Consider the following 22,326-nt stretch of genomic DNA (forward strand, 5'->3'; position numbering starts at 1 on the left):
CAAACCCAGAGGCTCGGCTCCCTTCCAGGCACCCTCATAGTTTGCAAGGTGAAGACCTGGGACTCCGTGGCGGGACCCCTCGCTTTTTTGACTTGGATTTTTTACAGTCCACGTAGCTGAGCGAGATCCTGCGGCGCTGCCAGATGCAGAAGCGGCTGGAGCTTTACAAACTTCCCGGAATCCCCCGCTTCAGCCAAAGCCGTGCGTTCACGGCGACCTGGGGGCCTTCACCTCTTTATTTTCAAATCAAAGGCTCTGCAGGAAACACGGCCCTTGTAATTCGAGCCCATTTAAACTCCGCGGGAAGACAAGACCACGCCCACAGAGCGATGTGCGCAGGCGCGAGCTCGTGAGGCGGGACTTCCGCCCGGCTTGGGCTGTCACTCATATCCCCGGCCTCCGCCCCACCCCCGCCGTGACGTAATGCTTGCAGCAGCTTTAGGTTTCCGCGGGCTCCGGCGGCGCGCGGGCCCGTGGGCGCGCGTTCGATCGGACGCGCCGGGCTGCAGTCTGGTGCCGGGAGCCGCGGGTCTCGGTGATTCTCCGAGCTGCCTGGGCTGGGTGCTTTTACTGGCAGCCGGATCGCTTTGCAAGGCAGCGAAAAGAACAAAGGACTCCCGGGCTGCATTCGCTGATCCGCCGGCTTCCTCTTCCGTTCCGCTCCGGCCAGGGAGAGCTGACTGTGTAATCCTCACCGGGTGGTAAGTCCCCGAGGCGGAGAGCGCTCACTGCGCCCCGGCCCTTTGAACGTCTTTGTTGGGGAGTGTGTGGATTGTCTGCTGAGTCTTAATTCCTGTGCCGAAAATCTCTCCGCAGGAGCCATTTGCTTTCCTGCTCTCATCCGCGGCCTTGCACGGCAGCGACATCTAGAGGTTGAAACTTGGTACTGCAGCTAAGAATCAAGTAAATGAAAACAAATGACCAAGAAGCTAGTGTTGTTAATAATGAATGCTGTTTCCTCAGTCATTTAGAGACAGGACTTGGGATTCAGTAAACGATAAGCCGAGATGGACGCCTAGCTGCTATTCTACTTTGCTGCTGTCCTACTTGGAACTCTTTGCAATTAAAGATAACAGTCCATAGTACGTTGGCCTTTGTAACTGTTGCAGTAGCTGGCACTTTTTAATGCCACAAGTGTTTGTTAGGGAAAGTGAGTCGCAAAGAAGTAAAGATGAGTAAAAGCAAGGATGATGCTCCCCATGAACTGGAGAGCCAGTTTATTTTACGCTTACCTCCTGAGTACGCTGCTAACGTGAGGAGAGCAGTACAGTCTGGCCATGTCAACTTGAAGGACAGATTGAGCATTGAGTTACACCCTGATGGGCGTCATGGAATTGTGAGAGTGGACCGGGTCCCTCTGGCAGCAAAACTGGTAGATCTGCCCTGTGTTATGGAAAGTTTGAAGACCATTGACAAAAAAACCTTTTACAAGACAGCTGATATCTGTCAGATGCTCGTATGCTCGGTCGATGGTGATCTCTATCCTCCTGTGGAGGAACCAGTTGCTACTGCTGATCCCAAAGCAAGCAAGAAAAAAGATAAAGACAAAGAGAAGAAGTTTGTCTGGAACCATGGAATTACTCTGCCTCTAAAAAATGTTAGAAAGAGAAGGTTCCGGAAGACAGCAAAAAAGAAGTATATTGAATCCCCAGATGTGGAAAAAGAAGTCAAGCGATTGCTTAGTACAGATGCGGAAGCTGTCAGTACTCGGTGGGAGATCATTGCTGAAGATGAAACAAAAGAGACAGAAAATCAAGGCCTTGATATCTCCTCTCCAGGTATGTCTGGCCACAGGCAGGGTCATGACTCATTAGAACATGATGAGCTTCGAGAGATATTTAATGACCTCAGCAGCAGCAGTGAAGATGAAGATGAGACACAGCATCAAGATGAAGAAGATGTAAACATCATCGACACAGAGGAAGATCTAGAGAGACAGCTACAGGATAAGCTAAATGAGTCAGATGAACAGCACCCAGAAAATGAAGGAACCAATCAACTGGTTATTGGGATTCAGAAACAGATTGACAACATGAAAGGCAAGCTCCAAGAGACCCAAGACAGGGCAAAACGACAGGAGGATCTCATCATGAAAGTGGAAAACCTGGCTCTGAAAAACAGGTTTCAGGCTGTGCTAGATGAACTCAAACAGAAGGAAGACAGAGAGAAGGAGCAGCTCAGCTCTTTGCAAGAAGAGCTAGAATCACTTCTAGAGAAGTGATCATTTCAGTCCTCAGACTGATTAGCATAAAAAAAGAACTTTCCTCACTTGGACTGGGTATTAAGATGTTGCAATAATTCCTATTTCCTTTAATGCTAAAAGTCTTGTTGAATGATCACAGTCAATTTTCAGAACCACATTATGGGGTTGTATACATTGTTTAGGATTGTAGGATTGCATAGGCAGAATAATGCTTGTTTTAAGTAGGCTTGCATCATGTGATATTAGTGAAATAAAAGTGATAAGATTAGTGGAATGAATAATTGTAGGACTGGGGAAAGTTGTAAGATTAGTGAAATAAGCAGCTCAGCCGTAATCAGAGCTTCCCTGAAAGACTTTGCTGTTTTCCTGTGTTCCTGAAGTTGCTCTTGCTACTCTATGTTGCCATGTAAGATCAGTATAAAAAAACTAGTCTGGAGACAATAGAGCTAGTTTTAAATTATCTTTTGTCATATTATTGCTATTTGCTACTTAAAGCTGATTCTCATATATAGAGATGTGAATAATATTTTTATAACATTAAAAGCAAATATTTTCACTTTGTAATATATCTTGTTCTTTTATGGGTAGTAGGAGTTGAGGTGGATTCTTGGCACTTTAATTATTGAAAATGTGGTTTTGTTTTGCAGGTAAAGCAGATCTGTTGGGTTTTCAAAAACAGAGGAGTACTGCAAGGACAAAGAAATTGAGAAGTGTCATCTTTGCATTCTATTAAGGTCCAGTGTACCTGCTCCAATTAGAGGTTGGGAATATTAGCTGGAGGTTTTTTCTATACTATTCTTAATTTTCCTAAATGAAAGCCATATATTTGTGCCTTTTCAAAAGCACTAGCTTATCTGCATAAATATATCGGAAGCAAAGAAATCAACGATAGCTGTCAAATACAGTTCAGTGAACTGTCCCATTAATTTAGGTTAAGATTATATTTCTGATTATTTTTAGTTTCTGCACTTATTTAGTATTCTAACGAGTGAAGAGATATATCTATACTATTTCCAAAATAGCACATCAAGCAATACATTGGTACCATGGGCTGATATTTTCATTTCTCTTTTACTGTGTTGGTTGGTTGGTTGGCTGGTTGTGGGGCTTGAACTTGGCCTGGGAACTGTTCCTGAGCCTCTTCGTGCTCAAGGCTAGTGCGCTACTACTTGAGCCACAGAACCACTTCTGGTTTTTGAGTGGTTAATTGGAGATAAGAGTCTCATGGAGACTTTCCTGCCTGGGCTGGCTTCAAACCACAATCCTCAGATTTCAGCTTCCTGAGTAGCTAGGATTATAGGCGTGAGCCACCAGCACCTGGCTCTTTCTTTTAATAGTAGGGTAACAGTTTATTTAACCAAGCAAAAGTTAAAGCTGCTCAGGAGAATGAGCAGCAGGAACCAGAAATCATTTGTCTTTCAGTTTCATGTTCTTCTAAACTTAAGATTCTCTGAAGAATTTAATATTTCCTCCCTGGGAGCTGTTTTTGAAAAGCCAGTTATATGATCTTGAGTTGCAACTCATTTCTGACTGATTAATTAAATTTCAGTTTGAAAACAGTTTCATGAAGTAAAGTTAAGGCTTATCTTTGTTTTCTGTTTGACAGGAAACAGTCATAAAGTGTTTTTAAAAATCAATTGTCAAAAATTAACCTATAATAGTACTTGTGACTACTTGGAGGTTCTGTAATAGTAATTTTTTCCTCACATGTGATCATTACATTTTACCAAAATATTTTCACAAACTTAAGATTTGAAAATAGATGAAGCTATGTTTCCTGTACTATCTGGTGTTGGAATATTTCTTGAGGTTTGGAAAAAATAAAAAGCAAGTTTTCAGAAGCGGAGTTGTGCTGGCGCTGGTGCCTCGCGCCTGTAATCCTAACCATTCAGGAAGCTGAGATCTTAGGAGAGCTGTTTGAAGGGAGCTGGGCAGAAAAGTCCCTGTGGGACTCTTCTTTCTAATAAACCATTCAAAAACTGGAAGTAGCACTGTGGCTCAAGAGGTAGAGCGCCAGCCTTGAGCACAAAGAGGCTCAGAGACAGTGCCCAGGCCCCGAGTTTAAGACCCACAACTGACAAAAAACAGAAGTAGAGCTGTGGCTTATGTGGTAAAAATACTGGCCTTGAGTGAAACAGCCAAGGGACAGTGCCAAGGCCCTGAGTTCAAGCCCCAGTATCAGCACCAAAAAAAAAAAAAAAAAACCCATCAAGTTTTCTTAACATGTTAGGGTGGCTCTTTTTCTATACTTAAAAGATTGACACTGAACAGTTAAAATCATATTTGATAGTGCAGTGGGTCATTTATCAAAATAATTGTTCTAGGGCTGAGAATGTGGCTTAGTGGTACAGTGCTTGCCTAGCTTGCATGAAGCCCTGGGTTTGATTCCTCAGTACCCACATAAACAGAAAAAGCTGGAAGTGGCACTGTGGCTCAAGGGGTAGAGCGCTAGCCCTGAGCACAAAGAGAGGCTCAGGGACAGAGCCCAGGCCCTGAGTTCAAGCCTTAGGACTGGCTAAATAAATAAATAATTTATTCTATCAGGCTCCGAGCCCTGGTGATGGCTGAGTTGTAGTGATAATGAAAAGGAAAGATTAGCTAAGTACACTTGACAGAGCAGCCTCCTGATCTCATTTCATTACTCCTTGTTTGCTCATTTGCTGTTTGAATTCTTTTTTCTTTTGCCAGTTGTGGGGCTTGAACTTTGGGCCTGGGCACTGTTCCTGAGCTCAAGGCTAGCACTCTAACACTTTGAACCACAGCACCACAGCCAGTTTTCCGGTGGTTGGTTGTAGGTAAGAGTCTCACAGACTTTCCTGCCTGAGCTGGCTTTTTTTAATTTAATTTATTTATTAATTGAACACAAATTTTTTTGACAAGGTGTTGTGCAAAAAGGGTACAGTTACATAGTAGGGTAGTGTGTACATTTCTTGTGAAATCTTACTCCCTGTTTTTCTTTCCCTTCTCTAAGTCAGGTAGACATATATACAATATACAATGTATCAAGAACATATTCAGTAGCCACATGGCCAAGCCCAAGAAAATTCGCCTAGGGCTTTAAATGTAATGTCGATATTAGACCATATGTCGACAGTAGTCGTATATGAACGTACATACATAGCTTTTGAGCTGTTGTATTCCACTGAGAGGTCAATTTTTGACCTTTATATGTTGAGTAGTTGTTTGGTTTTAGTTACATACTGTTGGGTCGCTGCCCCAATCCTGTGGGAAATACCATTTGACAAGCAGTTTTTGGTTTCACAGACCTGGTCTCTACTGTCTCTCCGTCTCCCTTTCTTAACAGTCATATATCAGGGAGATCATGCCCCTTTGTTTTCTGTGTTCTTGGCTTGTCTCGCTGAGCTGGCTTTGAACCACAGTACTGAGATCTTGGCCTCCTGAGTAGCTAGGATTACAGGCGTGAGCCACTGGTGCCCGGCAGCTGTTTGGATTCTTAAGTCCATATTTTAGGCATAGATTTAAAACATTTTAATGAGCATACTTTCCCAATAAACAAAACTGACTTGCTTTTAATCTGAAGCTGTTATGGCATCAGGGGTAAAAAAAAATATGGAAAGGTTCACAAATTTGCATGCCATCCTTTTACAGGGCCATGTTACTCTTCTCCGTATCATTCCAATTTTAGTGTATATGCTGCCGAAATGAGCACTGAATTCACATTTTAAAGCCATTTTGTCTGGGACTTAGGTTTAGTTTATTTACGTATGTAGTAGAAATTTGTACTTGGAAGAACTTCCCAGGCAGCTCAACTCAGTATTCAAAATGAAACTTGTCCTCATTCCCCAAAACTTGCTGATCTTCTGGGCTCTTCCTCTTGTGTTTTGGTGAAAATAATTGCTACTCCACCACAAGCTTCAGCTATTGAAGCCAGAAACTGGGCTGGGGATATGGCCTAGTGGCAAGAGTGCTTTAAGCCAGAAACTTGAACCCTAACTTTTGACCTGCCCCTTTCCTTCCCTACAGATTCTGCATGTAAAAAGCTGTTTCATTCCTTGCCTAGCTAATGGCAATAGCTTCCAAGCTGGATTGTGTAAACATTTTGTCTTTATCAAATTTGGTTTTTCTAGTATCTACTATAGTGATCGAAGACATATTTATTCATGTTCCTCCATGCCTAGAATTCTTCACTGGTTTGCCACTGCTCCCAGAATTGTTTATATTTCTTGTGTAAAAAGGCATGATTATCACAGTTCCACTTTTTTTTTTTTTTCTGGCCAGTCCTGGGGTTTGGACTCAGGGCCTGAGCACTGTCCCTGGCTTTTTTTGCTCAAGGCTAGCATTCTGCCTCTTGAGCCACAGTGCCACTTCTGGCCGTATACTGTATATGTGGTGCCGGGGAATTGAACCCAGGGCCTCATGTATACAAGGCAAGCACTCTCGCCACTAGGCCATGTTCCCAGCCCCCCACAGTTCCACTTTTTCACCCTCAGCACACCACATCCCCTCACTGATTAATCCAGCCTAAGCCTAAACACTTATTCAAAGTGTTTAATCCTCTTCCTCCTGGCCCAAGCCTTTATTATATTATATGGTATTATATTTTATTTTTTGCCAGTCCTGGGTCTTGAAGTCAGGCCTGGGCTTCTTTTGCTCAAGGCTAGTGCTCTACCCCTTGAGCCACAGCACCATTTCTGGCCTTTTATACGTTTGTGGTACTGAGGAATTGAACCCAGGGCTTCATTCATGCCAGGCAAGCACTCTACCACTAAGCCACATTCCCATCCATGTCCTTAATGAATTAAGGTATAAAAGCACTTGATGAATTAAGGCATAAAAGTGTTCACAAGGAAACAATTATATATCTTTCTTTGGGGGGGGATCTTCAAGTCTCTGCCAGTTCTGGGACCACCACATCAAGCTCAACAAATACTTTTAAATATGGTTGATTTGTTAAGTATAACTAGTTTTCTAAATCAGTGCTTATAATTTGTCACAGAATGTATTTATTTCAAATACATTGTGTTTAAATGTAACAATGTATTTCACATATAGAATGTATTTGCTTCAAGTACATCTATAATTCAAACAAATCAAAGCAGCTTTAGTAGGTTTATGGACAGCTTTGAATTCATATTTGAAATACTTGTATTAGCGGGGTTAACTATTACACCTTTTTTTTTCTTTTTTCTCTTTTTTTGGTGCTGGCCTTGGAGCTTGAATCTAGGGCCTTGACGCTGTGCCTGAGCTTTTGTGCTCAAGGTTAGAGCTCTATCTCTAGTACCAGAGCTCTGCTGCTGGCTTTTTTAGTAGTTAATTGGACTTTTCTCCCTGGGCTGGCTTTGAACTGCAATCCTCAGATCCCAGCCTCCTGAGTACCTAGGATTATAGGCCTGAGCCACCAGCCACCAGCTGTTATACATATACATACATATATATATATTATAGTTTAAATGTATGTCCAACCAAAAATAGCATCTATATCAATCTTACATAGCTAGTGGAGTTATTTACTATTATACAGTACAAATTATTGAATTCTCCAGCTAGGGAAGTGTAAAACTTCACTAATTCCTGAAGTGTTTACCAATTTGATTTCATTATTTATTTACTTATTTATTCATTTATTTTAATCCTGGTACTGGGGCTTGAACTCAGAGCTTGAGTACTGCCCCCTAGCTTTTTTATTCATAGCTAGCACTCTACCACTTGAGTCACATCTCCACTTCTGACTTTTTATTTGGTTAGTCGGAGATAAGTTTCATATACTTTTCTGCCATGTCTGGCTTTGAACTGTGATCCTCAGATTTCAGCCTCCTGAGTAGCTAGGATTATAGGCTTGAGCCATTGGTACCTAGCCCAGTTTGATTTCTGATAAAAATATATAAGCTAATACAAAAGCAACTGATTATGTATCTCGTACTTTTTTAAAAAATGTCCTGTGTATGCGTTATAAAATAATGCACCAGATAATATTAATGGACATTTATGTTGTGATTATTAAAATGCTAAGTGTACATCTAGGTAATGATAGGCCTTTCCTGATAAGCATTCAAATGTACTTGCTTTTCCTGAGGGTGAAATCAACACATAAAATGAAATTACTCAAATATGGCATGAAGGACTTAAACATCTTGAGGTTTTCTAATTTGGAATGGCAGATATTTCTTTTTTGGTTGGTCCTAGGTCTGGCACTCTGGGCCTGGATGCTGTTCTTGAGCTCTTCAGCTCGAGGCTAGTGCTCTAGCACTTTGAGCCACAGCACCACTTCCAGTTTTCTGGTGTTGGTTGGAGGTAAGCATCTCACAGCTTTTCCTGGCTTTGAACCACAATCTTCAGATCCTTTCTGAGTAGCTAGGATTATAGGTGTGAGCCACCGGCACCTGGTTTGGCAGGTATTTCTTACACATTTCATTTCCTTGTCAAAAAGTCTGTTCAAATTATAGTTCAAGAAGACGTTACCTGCAATGACAGTAGATGAGAACAGTGAACATTAGCACCGTTTTTGAAGACCAGTGAAGATGGAGAAATAGGTGAATTCAGAGATAAGGAAGTTACATGCTACATAGGTTATATTGGAGTCAAATCCACTTGATACAGAACCTGTGAGGTGAGCTGGGTGCCGGTGGCTCACACCTGTCATCCTAGGTACTAAAGGGGCTGAGATCTGAGGATCATGGTTCAAAGGCAGCCAGGGCAGGAAAGTCCTTGAGACTCTTATTTCCAATAAACCTCAGAAAAATGCAGAAGTGACACTGTGGCTCAAGTGGTAGAGAGGTTAGCCTTGAGCAAAAGAAGCTCAGGGACAGTGCCTAGGCCCGAGTTCAGACCCCAGAGCCAGCAAAAACAAACAAAAAGCAAAAATATAGAACCTGTGAGGTAACATTTCTTTTAACAGAACATTCTGGGAAAGTGTGAGGCTGGAGACGTGAGACTTACGAAGTCTGAGCCCAATGTGGTTGTAAGTCCAGTATCCCTACACTGTCCTACGAAGCTATGTGACTTCCCTGTCTCTAGAGGACAGTTTATTTTCTGAATTTCTGTGTGGAGATATAACAATGAAGTTCCCTCTCCCACTTCAATAACTGATACAAGCTAAGATTGGAGAAGTATGTCAAGATATATGTAATTATTCCAACATGCAGAACATTATTCCAAACACTGACATTTAAGGATTCTCCAGAGACAGGCTAGGTCACCGTTTGCTGTCATGAAGACTACCTGTTTGTTGATGGACTACACAGAAGCCTCCTTGTAGCACCTCCTTTTACAAGTCAACCAAAGGTGGGGGAGGGGAAGGCTTTCTAAATGAAAGATAATCACTTCCAAATGTCTTCTGTTCCTCAGATTTGTTTACCTCCAACGTAAAGCAGTTCACCTGCAGAGCTGAGAGGCTCCTCAACCCCACCCAGAACAGAATTGCAACTGATTAAAACCATTCCTTTAGCCAAGTGACTCACGGCTGGTAATTCTAGCTACACAGGAGGCTGAGATCTGGGGACTGAAGTTCAAAGTTAGCCTAAACGGGGAAAGTCTGTGAGACCACAATCACCAATGAACCAGCAAAGGGCCGGAAGTGGGCATGTGTCTCAAGTGGTAGAGTGCCAGCCTTGAGCCCCAAAGGAAAGCTGAGGGCATAGTATCCATCCTGACCAGGAGTTCAAACACCAGTACCGGGAAGAAGCAAGCCATACAGGCAGTAGGCCCTGAGTTCAAACTCTGGTGCCAGCAACAAGAAATAGGAAGCTAGGTACTTGTGTTTCACACCTTCATCCTAGTGACTCAGGTTTGAGGATTGTGGTTTGATGCCACCCTGGGCAGGCTGTCCTTAAGCTTCTTTCTCTCCAGTTCACCACCAAAAGTCTGGAAGGCGGGGGGGGCCGGGGTGTGTGTGTTCCCAAGTGGTAGAGCGCTAGCTGGAGTGAAGAAGCCCAGGGACTGAGTTCAAGCCCCAGGACCGGCCCGTGGCCACACCCCCCCCCCCCCCGGGCCCCGCTTCCGGTGGCGGGGATGGCGGATGGCTGGTGGCCCCGGGCCGGGCGCTCGTGGGCCCCTCGAGGCCGTCCGCTGCCCGGCCTGGAGTTGAGCGGCCTGGGTCGGGGCCGGGGGGGGGGGGGTCCGGGGGGCAGCGGGTGGCGCACCGCCGGGCGGGCGCCATGAAGTCCAGCCCCCCGCTCCAGGCCGCCATCGACCTCACGGCGGGGGCCGTGGGCGGCGTGGCGTGCGTGCTGACCGGGCAGCCCTTCGACACGATGAAGGTGAAGATGCAGGCCTTCCCCACCCTCTACCGGGGCCTCACCGACTGCTTCCTGAAGACCTACCACCAGGTGGGCCTCCGCGGCTTCTACCGGGGCACCAGCCCGGCCCTGCTGGCCTACGTGGCGCAGAGCTCCGTCCTCTTCATGTGCTACGGCTTCTGCCAGGAGACCGTGCGGAAGGCGGCCGGCCTGGGCCCGGGGCAGCCGCTGAGCGACCTGCAGAACGCGGCCTCGGGCTCGCTGGCCTCGGCCTTCGCCGCGCTGGTGCTCTGCCCCACCGAGCTGGTCAAGTGCCGGCTGCAGACCACCTACGAGATGGAGCTGGCCCGGAAGATCGAGCCTAGCCCCAAGTCCATCTGGCCCGTGGTGAAGAACATCTTCATGAAGGAGGGCTTCCTGGGCTTCTACCACGGACTCTCCAGCACGCTCACGCAGGAGATACCCGGGCATTTCTTCTACTTCGGGGGCTACGAGTTAAGCAGGTCCTTCTTCGCCTCCGGGGGCTCCAAGGACGAGCTAGGCCCTGTCCCTCTCATGCTCAGCGGGGGGATAGCTGGGGTCTGCCTCTGGCTCATCATTTTCCCCCTGGATTGTATCAAATCCAGGATCCAGGTCCTCTCTGCCTCTGGAAAGCAGGCGGGGCTGGTGAGAACCTTCTTAACGATCGTGAGAGACGAAGGCATATTGACCTTGTATTCGGGACTGAAAGCCACCATGGTTCGGGCGATCCCTTCCAATGCGGCGCTCTTTGTGGTCTATGAGTACAGCAGAAAGTTGATGATGAGCCAGCTGGAAGAAGACTGAGGAGGGGTCTTGGCCAAGCCGCCTCTTAAGCGTATGAACTTGAGGGCCACAGGTGGGGGCTCCGTGAATATAAAACCCACGTGAGATTGTTTTTAATGGCATGGGAAATTTGGTTTCGTCTTGCAGCCTTCTACTTTAAACCTCCAACTTGATAGCCCTGTATTTATATCACCTGAGTTCTGCCCACAATCACATGGAAATAGAAGATTTGCTGCTCTTGATCAGAGTAGGATATGGGGAGTAAGACTTGGCTGTGTACCTCGTCTGACAGGCTGAGTACAATTGTGTCAAGATTTTGTGTAAATCTATATGTGTACATGCCATGTAGGTAGCTATATGTTGTGAGAGAAACTCTGTTGGGTTCTCTTATTATTCTCATATATCGCCCCAAATACCGAGAGTTCGTCAGGTTTCATGCAGATAGGTACAAATGATGACTCCTTCAAGATGCCAGGTCTATTATTAAACCTGCTTAACATATGCACCACATTGAGTTGTTTAAGGTTTTTTTTTTAATTTTTTGAAGTCTTCATGTGGTGCTGGTGAACTAATATATTCATGTAGATTTTTAAAGAAAAAAAAATGTACTTGCACACTGGTGAGGCTGCCACATGGCTAAATAAACTTTTAGTGTAAGTTTCCAGGATTTCCTACTCTAGTCTTAAGATAGTACCATTCATTTTTCAAAGCAGGATCATACTCTGCACTGTGATGATACTGTTAGGTGTGGCTTTGAATGTCAGACCTCGGGGAAGCAGCACAGCCCGCACCTGCACCAGCTTGCCTCCTCTTCTCTGAAAAAGCTCAGTTTAGACCAAGGATGGCACGTGGCTATTTTGCTACACTTGTTGAAGACCCATGTGTGTAAAAAGCAGTTGCTAGCTTCTGATCTCTGGGTCCTAGCCTGCGTTACGACTGCAGAGTGTTCTGTTGGTTCCTTTAGGGATAGTTGGTTCATTTTAGTTCACTCACTGTTCTCTGGGCAGCAGAGATGAGGAACTTTCCCAGGGAGCAGAAAGTGCCAAAGTCAAGGGAAAAGCTGTTATTTTGTTTATTGATAGAGGGACAGACGTTCTGAGTGAAGTCATTCCCTCTCAGGAAGAACTAAAAAGAACTTCATGCTTTCATATCACAGTGGGTAATGTCAGGGCTGACCTATTCTTCAAATTTACCTTAATGTCCTAACTCCTTGTCTTGCTTTCAGTGTTAGAGCCTTCTAAATTTGTCACAGGAAATCAGTCTATACAGTGTGATGATATATGATGAAACATAGAAAAGCAATTTTATTAAGCTGTACCTTATGTACTGACAACCTCACTCCCCCCCAAAAAAATCCCCAATCCCCTCACACACCAAACAAAATAAACAGATCCCAACAATTGAACTGTTAGCAGCTGTTCTTTGACCATGTAGCATGAGGGTTATTCTTAACAATGACAAAACAAGCTTTATCATTCTGTGTTGCTCACATTGTGTATGTATTCCATATTTTCTTGATTCATTCAGGGGAATCTGGGTTGGTTCCATATCTTACATGGCTCTATATCTTTCTTTTTTTTGCCAGTCATGAGACTTGAACTCAGGGCCTGAGCATTATCCCTGGCTGCTTCTTGCTCAAGGCTAGCACTCTATCACTTGAGCCACAGTGCCACTTCTGCTTTTTTCTATATATGTGGTGCTGAGGAATTGAACCCAGGACTTCATGTATGTGAGGCAAGCACTTTACCACTAGTCTATATTCCCAGCTCTGGTTCTGTATCTTATATATGGTAAATAATGCTATAGTGAACATAGTTGTACTGGTAGCTTTAGTGAGGCCTCGTGATCATTTCAGTAAATGCCCAGGAGTGGGATTGTTTGATCATATGGGAGTTCTGTTTAGTCTTTTGAGGAATTTCTATACTACTTTCCAGAGTGGTTGAAACAATTTGAATTCCCAATAACATTCTTTAATGAAGTGGAAAACAAAATCCAAAAACTCATATGGAGGGGCTGGGAATATGGTCTAGTGGTAAAGTACTCGCCTCATATACCTGAAGCCCTGGGATCAATTCCTCAGCACCACATATATAGAAGAAGCCGGAAGTGGCACTGTGATTCAAGTGGTAGAGTGCTATCCTTGAGCAAAAAAGAAGCCAGGGACAGTGCTCAGGCCCTGAGTTCAAGCCCCAGGACTGGCAAAAAAAAAAAAACAACACAAGTGGTAGAGCCTCTAACAAGCACAAAGCCCTGAATTCAAGACTTTGTACCACTAAAACAAACAACACAAATAAAATATTAAGGCAAAATGTACATCATTATTTAAAAAAAAAAAACTCATGGAATAAGAGAAGACCCTGAATAGCAAAAATGATCCTTAGCAGGAAGAACGGTGCTGGAAGAATCTCAATACCAAACTTCAAACTCTATTTTAAAACTGTAGTTATAAAAACAGCTTGGTACTGGCACATGAATGGGACTGAGGACCAATGGAATAGATTAAAGACCCAGACATGATCCCACAGACCTATGGCTACCTAATCTTTGATAAGAGAGCCAAAATTATCAGATGGAAGAAAGATAGCCTCTTCAAGAGGTGCTGGCAGAATTGGCTATACACATGTAGAAAAGTGAAGTAAGATCTTTACATGTTGCTGTTTTGAGTAATTCTCCACTGCCTTTGGCATGGCCTTGCTGCAGTACATAAGATCAATGTAAGCCTTGACACTTGTGTTAACTTCCACCTGGTATCTTTTCTTACCACTTTTAGGTTTAACACTGACAATCCAGCTGGACTACGGAAGAATTTTGCCTCATAACTTGGACCTTCTGGGATCTAGTCAAAGTCCAATATTTCTTCATATGGAAAAATCTCATCCATTTGTGTGGCTTCAGGTCAAATTTTCAGTAACACTTAATATTTTATCCTGGGTGGGATATTCTTCTTTAAACTATTGTCATTATAAAGTGATGCACAGAGGGATTACAGTTACATAAGACAGGTGATGAGTACATTTCCTTTCATACAGTGTCATCCCTTCCCTCATTCTCTCCCAGTCCCTCCCTCCCATCTCCACTTGTGAGTTGTGCTTTTAACACAGTGCCCAGTGAGAATCACTGGTGTACCTTTTTCACCCTTTTTTAGGTGGGATATTCTTGATCACACAGAACTTACTGACATGGCATACCCTTGAATAGTTACTTACCTGCCAACCTCAAGTTCATGTGTCCTCGAAAGACTTCCAATTTAGTAACCATTTTTGTTTACCTAGTACAATTGACAGATCATTGATAGTTGTAAACATGATCATATTCAGAATATCCCGATGTCTTTAGACTGTCTTAGAGATAAGATGAGGGAGAAGATGGTTTTGGTCAAAGATGAGGCCGAGACTGTTAGATGTATGGGAAGATGGTGGAGGTGCGGGGAGGTACTGGGATCTACGTTCTGCTGCAGCATTTCCAGTGCTATCCTCACTGCCCCGTGTTGAGTACAGGTGTGATGGAACTCCAGGGGAGCAGTGGCCGGGAGGTACAGGACCTCCAATACCTCACCCTCAGATCAGCAAAGGCGCCCCAATTCCAGTTCTGCTTCTTGAGATGTAGTATTGCCAGGGTCCAGCTGCAGCATAAGCAAGGGCACTGAGGAGGAAAGGGATGGTGATGAAGGAGATGGAGAGAAGGATGATGGCACAACTCTGTTTATTCCAGCAAAAGCCTTAGCTATATACACCTTCTAGATTTGTCACATGCTTGCATAATATTGTCCTAGGACCCACTACCGTGAAAAGGGCAGACAGGAGCCACTACACTGAAAAGTGCATCCTTCCTCATTCCATTTCACACTTTGTCCACCATGTTCCCTCAGATAAGCCCACAGGCTCAGAAGATGAAAGAAACACTTCCCCAAACAAAAAGGCGAGTACTTGTATCCCTGAGGGTTGGAGCCAATGGGGTGGAGCCTCTGCTCACACCTTGCTAGCTCCTAGCATCTAAGGGTCTGCAACATTTCCCCCTATTTAATTTTTTTTTTTTTTGCTAGTCCTGGGCCTTAGACTCAGGGCCTGAGCACTGTCCCTGGCTTCTTCCCGCTCAAGGCTAGCACTCTGCCACCTGAGCCACAGCACCCCTTCTGGCCATTTTCCATATATGTGGTGCTGGGGAATCCAACCGAGAGCTTCATGTGTAGGAGGCAAGCACTCTTGCCACTAGGCCATATTCCCAGCCCCCTATTTAATTTTTTTAAATGAGCAAATGTATATCAGCCTGGACCTGGAGAAAGAAGTGGTCCATACCTCTGAGGAGGAATGGCAAAGAAAGGAACACCAAAATAATGAACAGGAAAATGCTTAATACAAAAAGGAGTATTGTAACCCATCCTGGGTTAAATCCCTGTAGGTAATGGAGAACTGATGCAGCTAAGATCATGGGATATTCATATATCTGCCCTTGAAGCTGCATGATGTCAAAGTTCAATTATCATAGGACCAGATTCCTCAAATATGTCACTGCATGTGGCCTAGTGGTAAAGTGATCGCCTCGTATACATGAAGCCCTGGGTTCGATTCCTCAGCACCACATATATAGAAAAAGCCAGAAGTGGCGCTGTGGCTCAAGTGGTAGAGTGCTAGCCTTGAGCAAAAAGAAGCCAGGGACAGTGCCCTGGCCCTGAGTTCAAGGCCCAGGACTGGCAAAAAACAAAACAAAACAAATATGCCATTGGATATTGGTCTAAGTCACATTTCCATCATATTTAAGAGGGCAACACAAATGTACTGATAATTAGCATGGCACATTGTTATTAACTAGGTCTTTACCAGTTCTACCTGCTTATCAACATACAATATGGCTGTTTCCAAAGCATTCAGATGTCCCATATTTTTTTTTATCTACTTGCATGTGTGTTCCAAGGGCACCAGAAACATTTTTAGCTAAAGTGTTAACATGTAGTGCTGTATGTATGGTTTGGCTAAGGGCCCTCGTGGAAGCAGTGGTGCTAGCAATAAGAGTTAAGGTAGCAATAATGCTGCCAACCAATATTCCAAAAATCTGTGGGAGCTGCTGAAAGCCTCTGGACCTCAGTAGCAAACAGAAGCTCAAAGTCACTCTACCATGGTTCTATCAACTTACCAGGAAACATAAGATATGGGGGTTGCATAGTTACAAACACTGTACATGCTCCAGGATGACCAGGATTGCTTATGCAGTTAGTGAAAACACAATTATTCCTTCAAGGGGCACGAAACGTATCCCCATCCTTGACAATGGCACCTGACCCAACCACCAGCATGTATGGATGCATAACGCAAGCTTGCACAGTAAATGATACAAATCCATGGGATGGGATAGGTCTCTGGAACAGAGGTATGGCAAGGTGAGAGGCATTAGTCCAAGCAGGCCTCAAGGCAGCAGCCAGTCTCCAGATGCCAGGAAAAGTTTGTCCATGTCGGCCGGCCAAGATGGTGGCTGGCAAGGTCTCGTTGATGACGTCACTCCTGTGAGACCAGGCCTGCAATGCACAGTGGGGGACTCCTGAAAGGATATGTCCCGGCCATCCCAGGGGACCATGTGGAGATAATCACAGACAGGAGAAGAAGGTTCATAAGGAGGCTTATTAGTGGGGCCATAGTTCCCACGGGAGAGGGAGCTACATGGCGTTTGCACCTTATCCAGGTGGCAGCTTCTCTCTGGGGGTAAAGGGGAAGTAGGTAGGTAGTGAGTAGTAGTGGCTCATTAGGTATGGGTGGATCTGGGGGCTAGTGGGAGGAGCTGAGGGCCTGAGGCTAGGGAAATGCTAACATTCCCCCATTTGTTGTTTATTTATAACAGAGGAGGAGTGCCAGGCTGGGAGTATGGGTGGAGGTTTCTTCTGGAGCTACTTCCTGCTGAAAAGGGGCAAAGTAGGCAGGGGTCCCTGATTCGTCATTTGGCCTGGTACTATCCAAGAAGTATTTGTTTGGCAGTTTGGCTGGTAAAGGTCCTCATCATTTCCACGAGAATATTTATCAGGGCCAATGGGTGTCATGGTCTCCTCTAGCTACCTCCTGCAGCTTGGGCACATCAAGGAGTCACTGGGGCTGGGGTCTTCAGGGTCCAGATCTGCACTGGACAGAGCAATGTAGTAAGAGGATGGCCTTGAACTGCAAGTTCCCAGGTGGTGTGCTGGGTGAGGGATGTTATCCTGTTAAAGACAAGGTGTCCAATCCACAGGCCCTCCAAGGTGGAAAGCATGGCAGCTGCGGAATCTCCAGGCATAGTGGATCCAGGTGGGGTGTGTGGCATCTCCTGTCACAGCAACTCTCAAAGTGCTATGCACAAGTGCCATCTTTTTCCATTCACATGTCTTTTCCTCCAGGAGGAAGTCAGAGCTACAATCTATCCCTGAATAACTTACCATACGTGTGCATTCTGCCACACTAACACACCCATGTATGCTGTCTGTCCATGGATATGCAAATGGGAAGGCTAACAGACAGCCCAGTCCATTGTATTGGCTTAGAATATGGCTCCAGAAATCCAGCACTCTCCCCAAAGGAGCACTGTGGTATTGGTATATACTCTCAAGGATGGCTCCTCCCACGACACCGGGCAGGCAAGAGGAGGGTGGGGGGTCAGGAAAGTAGGTCCATTGGACTTGGGTTGACACTTGGGCACAGGTTATCAAGGCTAGCATAGCCACAAACAGGGTTTCAGGTTCTTCCCTGACCCTTCCACTACCTCCTGACCCTTGGAGGTTAGGGCCTTTATCTGCCCCCAGGTCAGGAATGGGGCCCTCTAGCTGTGCGTCCTAAGCACAAGCTCATTTTCAGGAACAACTGAGGGGGTCTCAGCATGGAGGATGAGCCAGCCTGGAATCCACCTTGGTGCTTCCGCGTCCTGTGGAAAAACACAAGCAAATCCTCAGCCCCATTGTAAGAGGGGATGGGGACCATTCCAGACTCCCGTCAAAGGGTCTTTCCATTGCACACTTGCTGTGGGCAGGGCAGCTGTGTCCCATTGGTGCCGGGCAGCAGTGAAGCCATCCTCGGAGACATTGAAGAAACTTAAAAATAGATAGGGATAGAATGGTATGTGGCGAGACCTTCTAGGTAGCTAATTACCCTTTTTAATTTTTTGCAAGTTCTTGGGCTTGAACTCAGGACCTGAGCACTGTCCCTGGCTTCTTTTGCTCAAGGCTAGCACTCTTCCACTTGAGCCACAGCGCCACTTCCAGCTTTTTCTATATATGTGGTGCTGAGGAATCCAACCCAGGGCTTCATGCATCTAGACAAGCACTCTACCACTAGGCCATATTCCTAGGCCTTGAATTTGATTTTTTTTAAACATCATGGGCTTGCTCTACAATGGCTTGTCCTTGTGGATTATAAGGGATGCTGGTTTTAAGGGTAATATGTAGGGGCTGGGTATATGCTTCATTTTTCCCCTCAGACAGGAATTTTATAGAAACAATTTCAATCTGGTGATTGGGATCAAGATTCTCTCAAATCATGTTCCAAACAAAGAACATCTGAGGGGGGAATAGCATGTTTTCCTTTTATTTTTTATCTGATTAATTGTTGGCCCACCTTTTGCCGTACAGCCAAGTCTACAGTTCCCTCCTTGGGGAACCAGGGACAGAGATTCTCTACAATCTCAAAAAATTACTCTAGGGCTGGGAATATGGCCTAGTGGCAAGAGTGCTTGCCTCCTACACATGAAGCTCTCGGTTCGATTCCCCAGTGCCACATATATGGGAAACGGCCAGAAGTGGCGCTGTGGCTCAGGTGGCAGAATGCTAGCCTTGAGCCGGAAGAAGCCAGGGAAGGTGCTCAGGCCCTGAGTCCAAGGCCCAGGACTGGCCAAAAAAAAAAAAAAAAAATCCTCTAGCTCCTTTGAACTAATCTTACAGTCCTTTTGCCTCAGAAGGGCCCCAAGGGCCATCAGAAGCAGTTGCCTCTTTTGCTCTGTTTTGCCTCCATGTTACCTCTCTTTTCCCATTCCCATACTGCACTTCGAGGTCCCTTTACCTGATTACTTCTCTTTCCTTCCATTGATTTCCTTGGGCCTCTGTTTGGGTACCAGTTGCCACAGTCTAGCCCCAGCATGAGCAGGGCCTCCGAGGAGCAAGAGGATGATAATGAAGGAGACAGAGAGAAGGCTCATTCTAGATTTGTCACATGCTTGAATAATATTGTCCTAGGAGCCACTGCACCAAAAAGTGCAGACAGCACACATCCTTCCTCATTTTATTTCAATCCATCTTTGTCCACCATGCTCCCTCAGATAAGCCCCCAGGCCCAAAAGCTGAAAGAACCATTTCCCCAAACAAAAGGGCAAGTACTTGCAGCCCTGAGGTTGGAGTCAACGGCAGTGGAGTCTTGGCTCACACATTGCCAGCTCCTGGTACCTCAGGGTCTGCAACATAGTATAGTGTGATTATGTGAACACCGATGCCTTTCAGGTACTTACTAGCCCTCTACTCCTTCAGTCATCACAAACATAGTGCAGCAATTGCTCACGTTTGCCTAGCACCAAAGGAAGGAAGTGATGCTCTTTGTACCCTTCACCCTGGCCACTTGAATTTTGTATAGTGGTGGTTGCCTTTTTCGTTACTCTATAGCACATACCCTGTTGTTGTGATGTCAACCAAAGTTTTCAAAAAGAATACTTTAGAAAGTACAGTGTTTCCTGTAGTGTTTCCATGGAAACAGTTTGAATGAACAGGAATGTGAACAACATCTTAGTACATTTTCACTTTGAAGCTCCAACTGGTGCTGGAAATTTAGTCCTCTGAACTCAATGCCAATTCGTAAATAAGAGCAGTGTTCTTAGAAAAAAAAGGAAAGAAAGCTTACTGAGTTTACCAGGCAAAATGAGGACTGTACATATAGCTATCTCAGAAAAAAATAGCCTTCTAGTCCAGTACTGGGATTTGAACTTAGGCTCTTACACTTGCTTGGTTTTCTTGTTCGTGGCATCTCCAGCCTAGCACTTTTCTGGTTGTTTGGAGATATAGTCTCTCAGATTTGCCTCCCTGAGTTGGCTTTGAAGTGCAATTCTCCTGGTCCTGACCTCCTGAGTCACTAGGATTAAAAATGTGAGCCATTGGCACCCACAAGGGCAAGCTTTTAAATGGAAGACTATTCCAAGTACACATGTGAAGGCATGACTTCCTTCTGGATGGAAGCCTTGGGACTGCTTCTTTCCTGATGTGTTGACATTAATCTCCGGAGGTGTATTTCTTGTTCTCCTGGATGTTTCTTCATGGTTATGGTGGTCAGTGAGATAGCAGGAGAAACATAGTGACCTGTGTAAAGCTGTAAAGACATTCTTTTTTTCTACATATGTGGTGCTGAGGAATCGAACAGAAGGCTTCATGTATACAAGGCAAGCATTCTACCACTAGGCCACATTTCCAGCTTGCTTTTATTTTGTACTGATCCTGAGGCTTGGACTCGAGGCCTGGGTGCTGTCCCGACCTTCTTTTGCTGAAGACTAGAGCTCTATCACAAGAACCATCTCTCTGCTTCCAGTTTTTTTGGTAGTTTTAGAGGAGATAAGAGTCTCACAGACTTTACTGCTTAGACTGGCTTTGAACCATGATCCTTAGATCTCAGTTTCCTGAGTAACTTGGAGTATAGCTATGAGCCACTGGTGTCTGGAGTTTGCTCATATGGAGAAATAAAATGATGAGAAAGAAAATTATCTTTTTTTTTTTTTTTTTGCCAGTCCTGGGCCTTGGACTCAGGGCCTGAGCACTGTCCCTGGCTTCTTCCCGCTCAATGCTAGCACTCTGCCACTTGAGCCACAGCGCCGCTTCTGGCCGTTTTCTGTATATGTGGTGCTGGGGAATCAAACCTAGGGCCTCGTGTATCCGAGGCAGGCACTCTTGCCACTAGGCTATATCCCCAGCCCAGAAAATCATCTTTTTAAAACTTGCATAGCTGAAAGCTACCTGATCAGTAAAGTAAGTTACTAGACTAAAAGTACATATTTAGGTTCCTGTTCCTGTTACCGAATCATTGCAAATACTTATCATTATAAAAATAAATCTCTTTAGTTCTCTGTGTGTGTGTGTGTGTATGTGTGTGTACTTAAGAACTTTTACACACTCACTTTGTTATGCCCAAATTCTGAGACCCCAGAGACCACCGAGACTGAGATTGATGGAAAAGCAAAGGTGCCATTTATTAGCAAATGTGCATTCTGGCCAACGAGCTCACCAGACGCAGCTGAGAGACCAGGGCCCTGAGGAAGGGGGTTGCATACTTTTTATACAAGTGAACAAACTTCAGGGGCTTCCCATGTTGGCAGCTATCCTAGTGGTCAACCTTCAGCAATGGCTGATAGGATCCAGCTGCACATTTCAAAACAGCAACGGTTTATTCTTGACCAGGTCAGCTTGCCCCCATCTGTTGTTTTCAGTGTGCCCTTAGTTAAGGTCTTTTTCCCAGCAACTGCACTCTCGTCTTCTCAGAGTCAGTTTTAACTCTAGCATAGCTGTTTCTTTTTCAAAATGGAATCACTTTGGTCTTTCAACTTTTCCCCAAGCCAAAATGCTTCTGGATTGGCATCTCTGGCGCTAGAAGTTTTAGAACTTTGTGAGGCAATAGAACGTTACTTAATTTCAGAAAAAAATGGAAAATGCTGGGTTATTTCAAGTAAACAGGGTTTGCTATACTTTAGTTCATCTAAACTTAATTAAAATTTGAAAAACTCTTCATTTGCCACATCTTTTGTGACAACAGTGCCCAATAGGTTTTGGCTGGGGACAGCTTTGAGAATGAATTTGATTAAATAGGGGGAAAAATGAAGCATAACTCAAGCAGTGGCCTTGGTTCTCAGAAAATAAAAACCATGTAGAATGTGACATTTTAAGGATTACTCTCTTGATCTCTGATTTTAAAATATATTTTAAGAGATGAGAAGTTTTTGTTATGTATATTTGATTAAGATAAACTAATTGAGTCCTTTTCTTTCTCTTTTTTGGCAGTACTGGTGTTTGAACTCAGAACCCTGTGCTTGCCAGGCAATTGAGCCATACCCCAGACATTTTTGCTTTGGTTATTTTGGACATATGATCTCACTTTTATTCCCTATCCAATCTAGATCTTGATCCCATTTATGTTTCCTAACTTACTGGGG

General features: G+C 44.7%; 2 protein-coding genes and 1 non-coding gene across 4 annotated transcripts; 2 read left to right on the forward strand and 1 right to left on the reverse strand.

The window, feature by feature from the left end:
- The first annotated feature begins 422 nt into the window (after positions 1 to 422).
- Positions 423 to 3,356, forward strand: Taf7 (TATA-box binding protein associated factor 7). 2 transcript variants are annotated; one of them, XR_007208665.1, is made up of 3 exons: positions 423 to 701; positions 817 to 903; positions 2,851 to 3,356. XR_007208665.1 is itself a non-coding variant. In XM_048331383.1 (2 exons), the coding sequence occupies exon 2, from the start codon at positions 1,172 to 1,174 to the stop codon at positions 2,219 to 2,221; it is 1,050 nt and encodes a 349-aa protein (XP_048187340.1). In that variant the 5' UTR covers positions 423 to 701; positions 817 to 1,171; the 3' UTR covers positions 2,222 to 2,840. The 2 variants fall into 2 exon arrangements, 1 of the variants encoding a protein (XP_048187340.1); XM_048331383.1 differs by lacking the exon at positions 2,851 to 3,356 and having other exon boundaries at positions 817 to 2,840.
- A 2,411-nt stretch (positions 3,357 to 5,767) lies between these two features.
- On the reverse strand, positions 5,768 to 5,873 carry LOC125340229. Its single transcript, XR_007208713.1, has one exon. It is a non-coding gene; the product is annotated as a U6 spliceosomal RNA (small nuclear RNA).
- Positions 5,874 to 10,317: 4,444 nt separating this feature from the next.
- LOC125340005 (mitochondrial ornithine transporter 2-like) lies at positions 10,318 to 12,211 on the forward strand. Its single transcript, XM_048331384.1, has one exon. The coding sequence runs from the start codon at positions 10,318 to 10,320 to the stop codon at positions 11,221 to 11,223; it is 906 nt and encodes a 301-aa protein (XP_048187341.1). The 3' UTR covers positions 11,224 to 12,211.
- Positions 12,212 to 22,326: the final 10,115 nt, after the last annotated feature.

The sequence above is a fragment of the Perognathus longimembris genome, chromosome 22 (genome assembly GCF_023159225.1).
Source record: "Perognathus longimembris pacificus isolate PPM17 chromosome 22, ASM2315922v1, whole genome shotgun sequence".
NCBI classification, from domain to species: domain Eukaryota; kingdom Metazoa; phylum Chordata; class Mammalia; order Rodentia; family Heteromyidae; genus Perognathus; species Perognathus longimembris.

Coding starts and splice junctions, on each gene's coding strand:
- Taf7 (XM_048331383.1), top strand. CDS start 1,172: ATGAGTAAAAGCAAGGATGATGCTCCCCATGAACTGGAGAGCCAGTTT.
- LOC125340005 (XM_048331384.1), top strand. CDS start 10,318: ATGAAGTCCAGCCCCCCGCTCCAGGCCGCCATCGACCTCACGGCGGGG.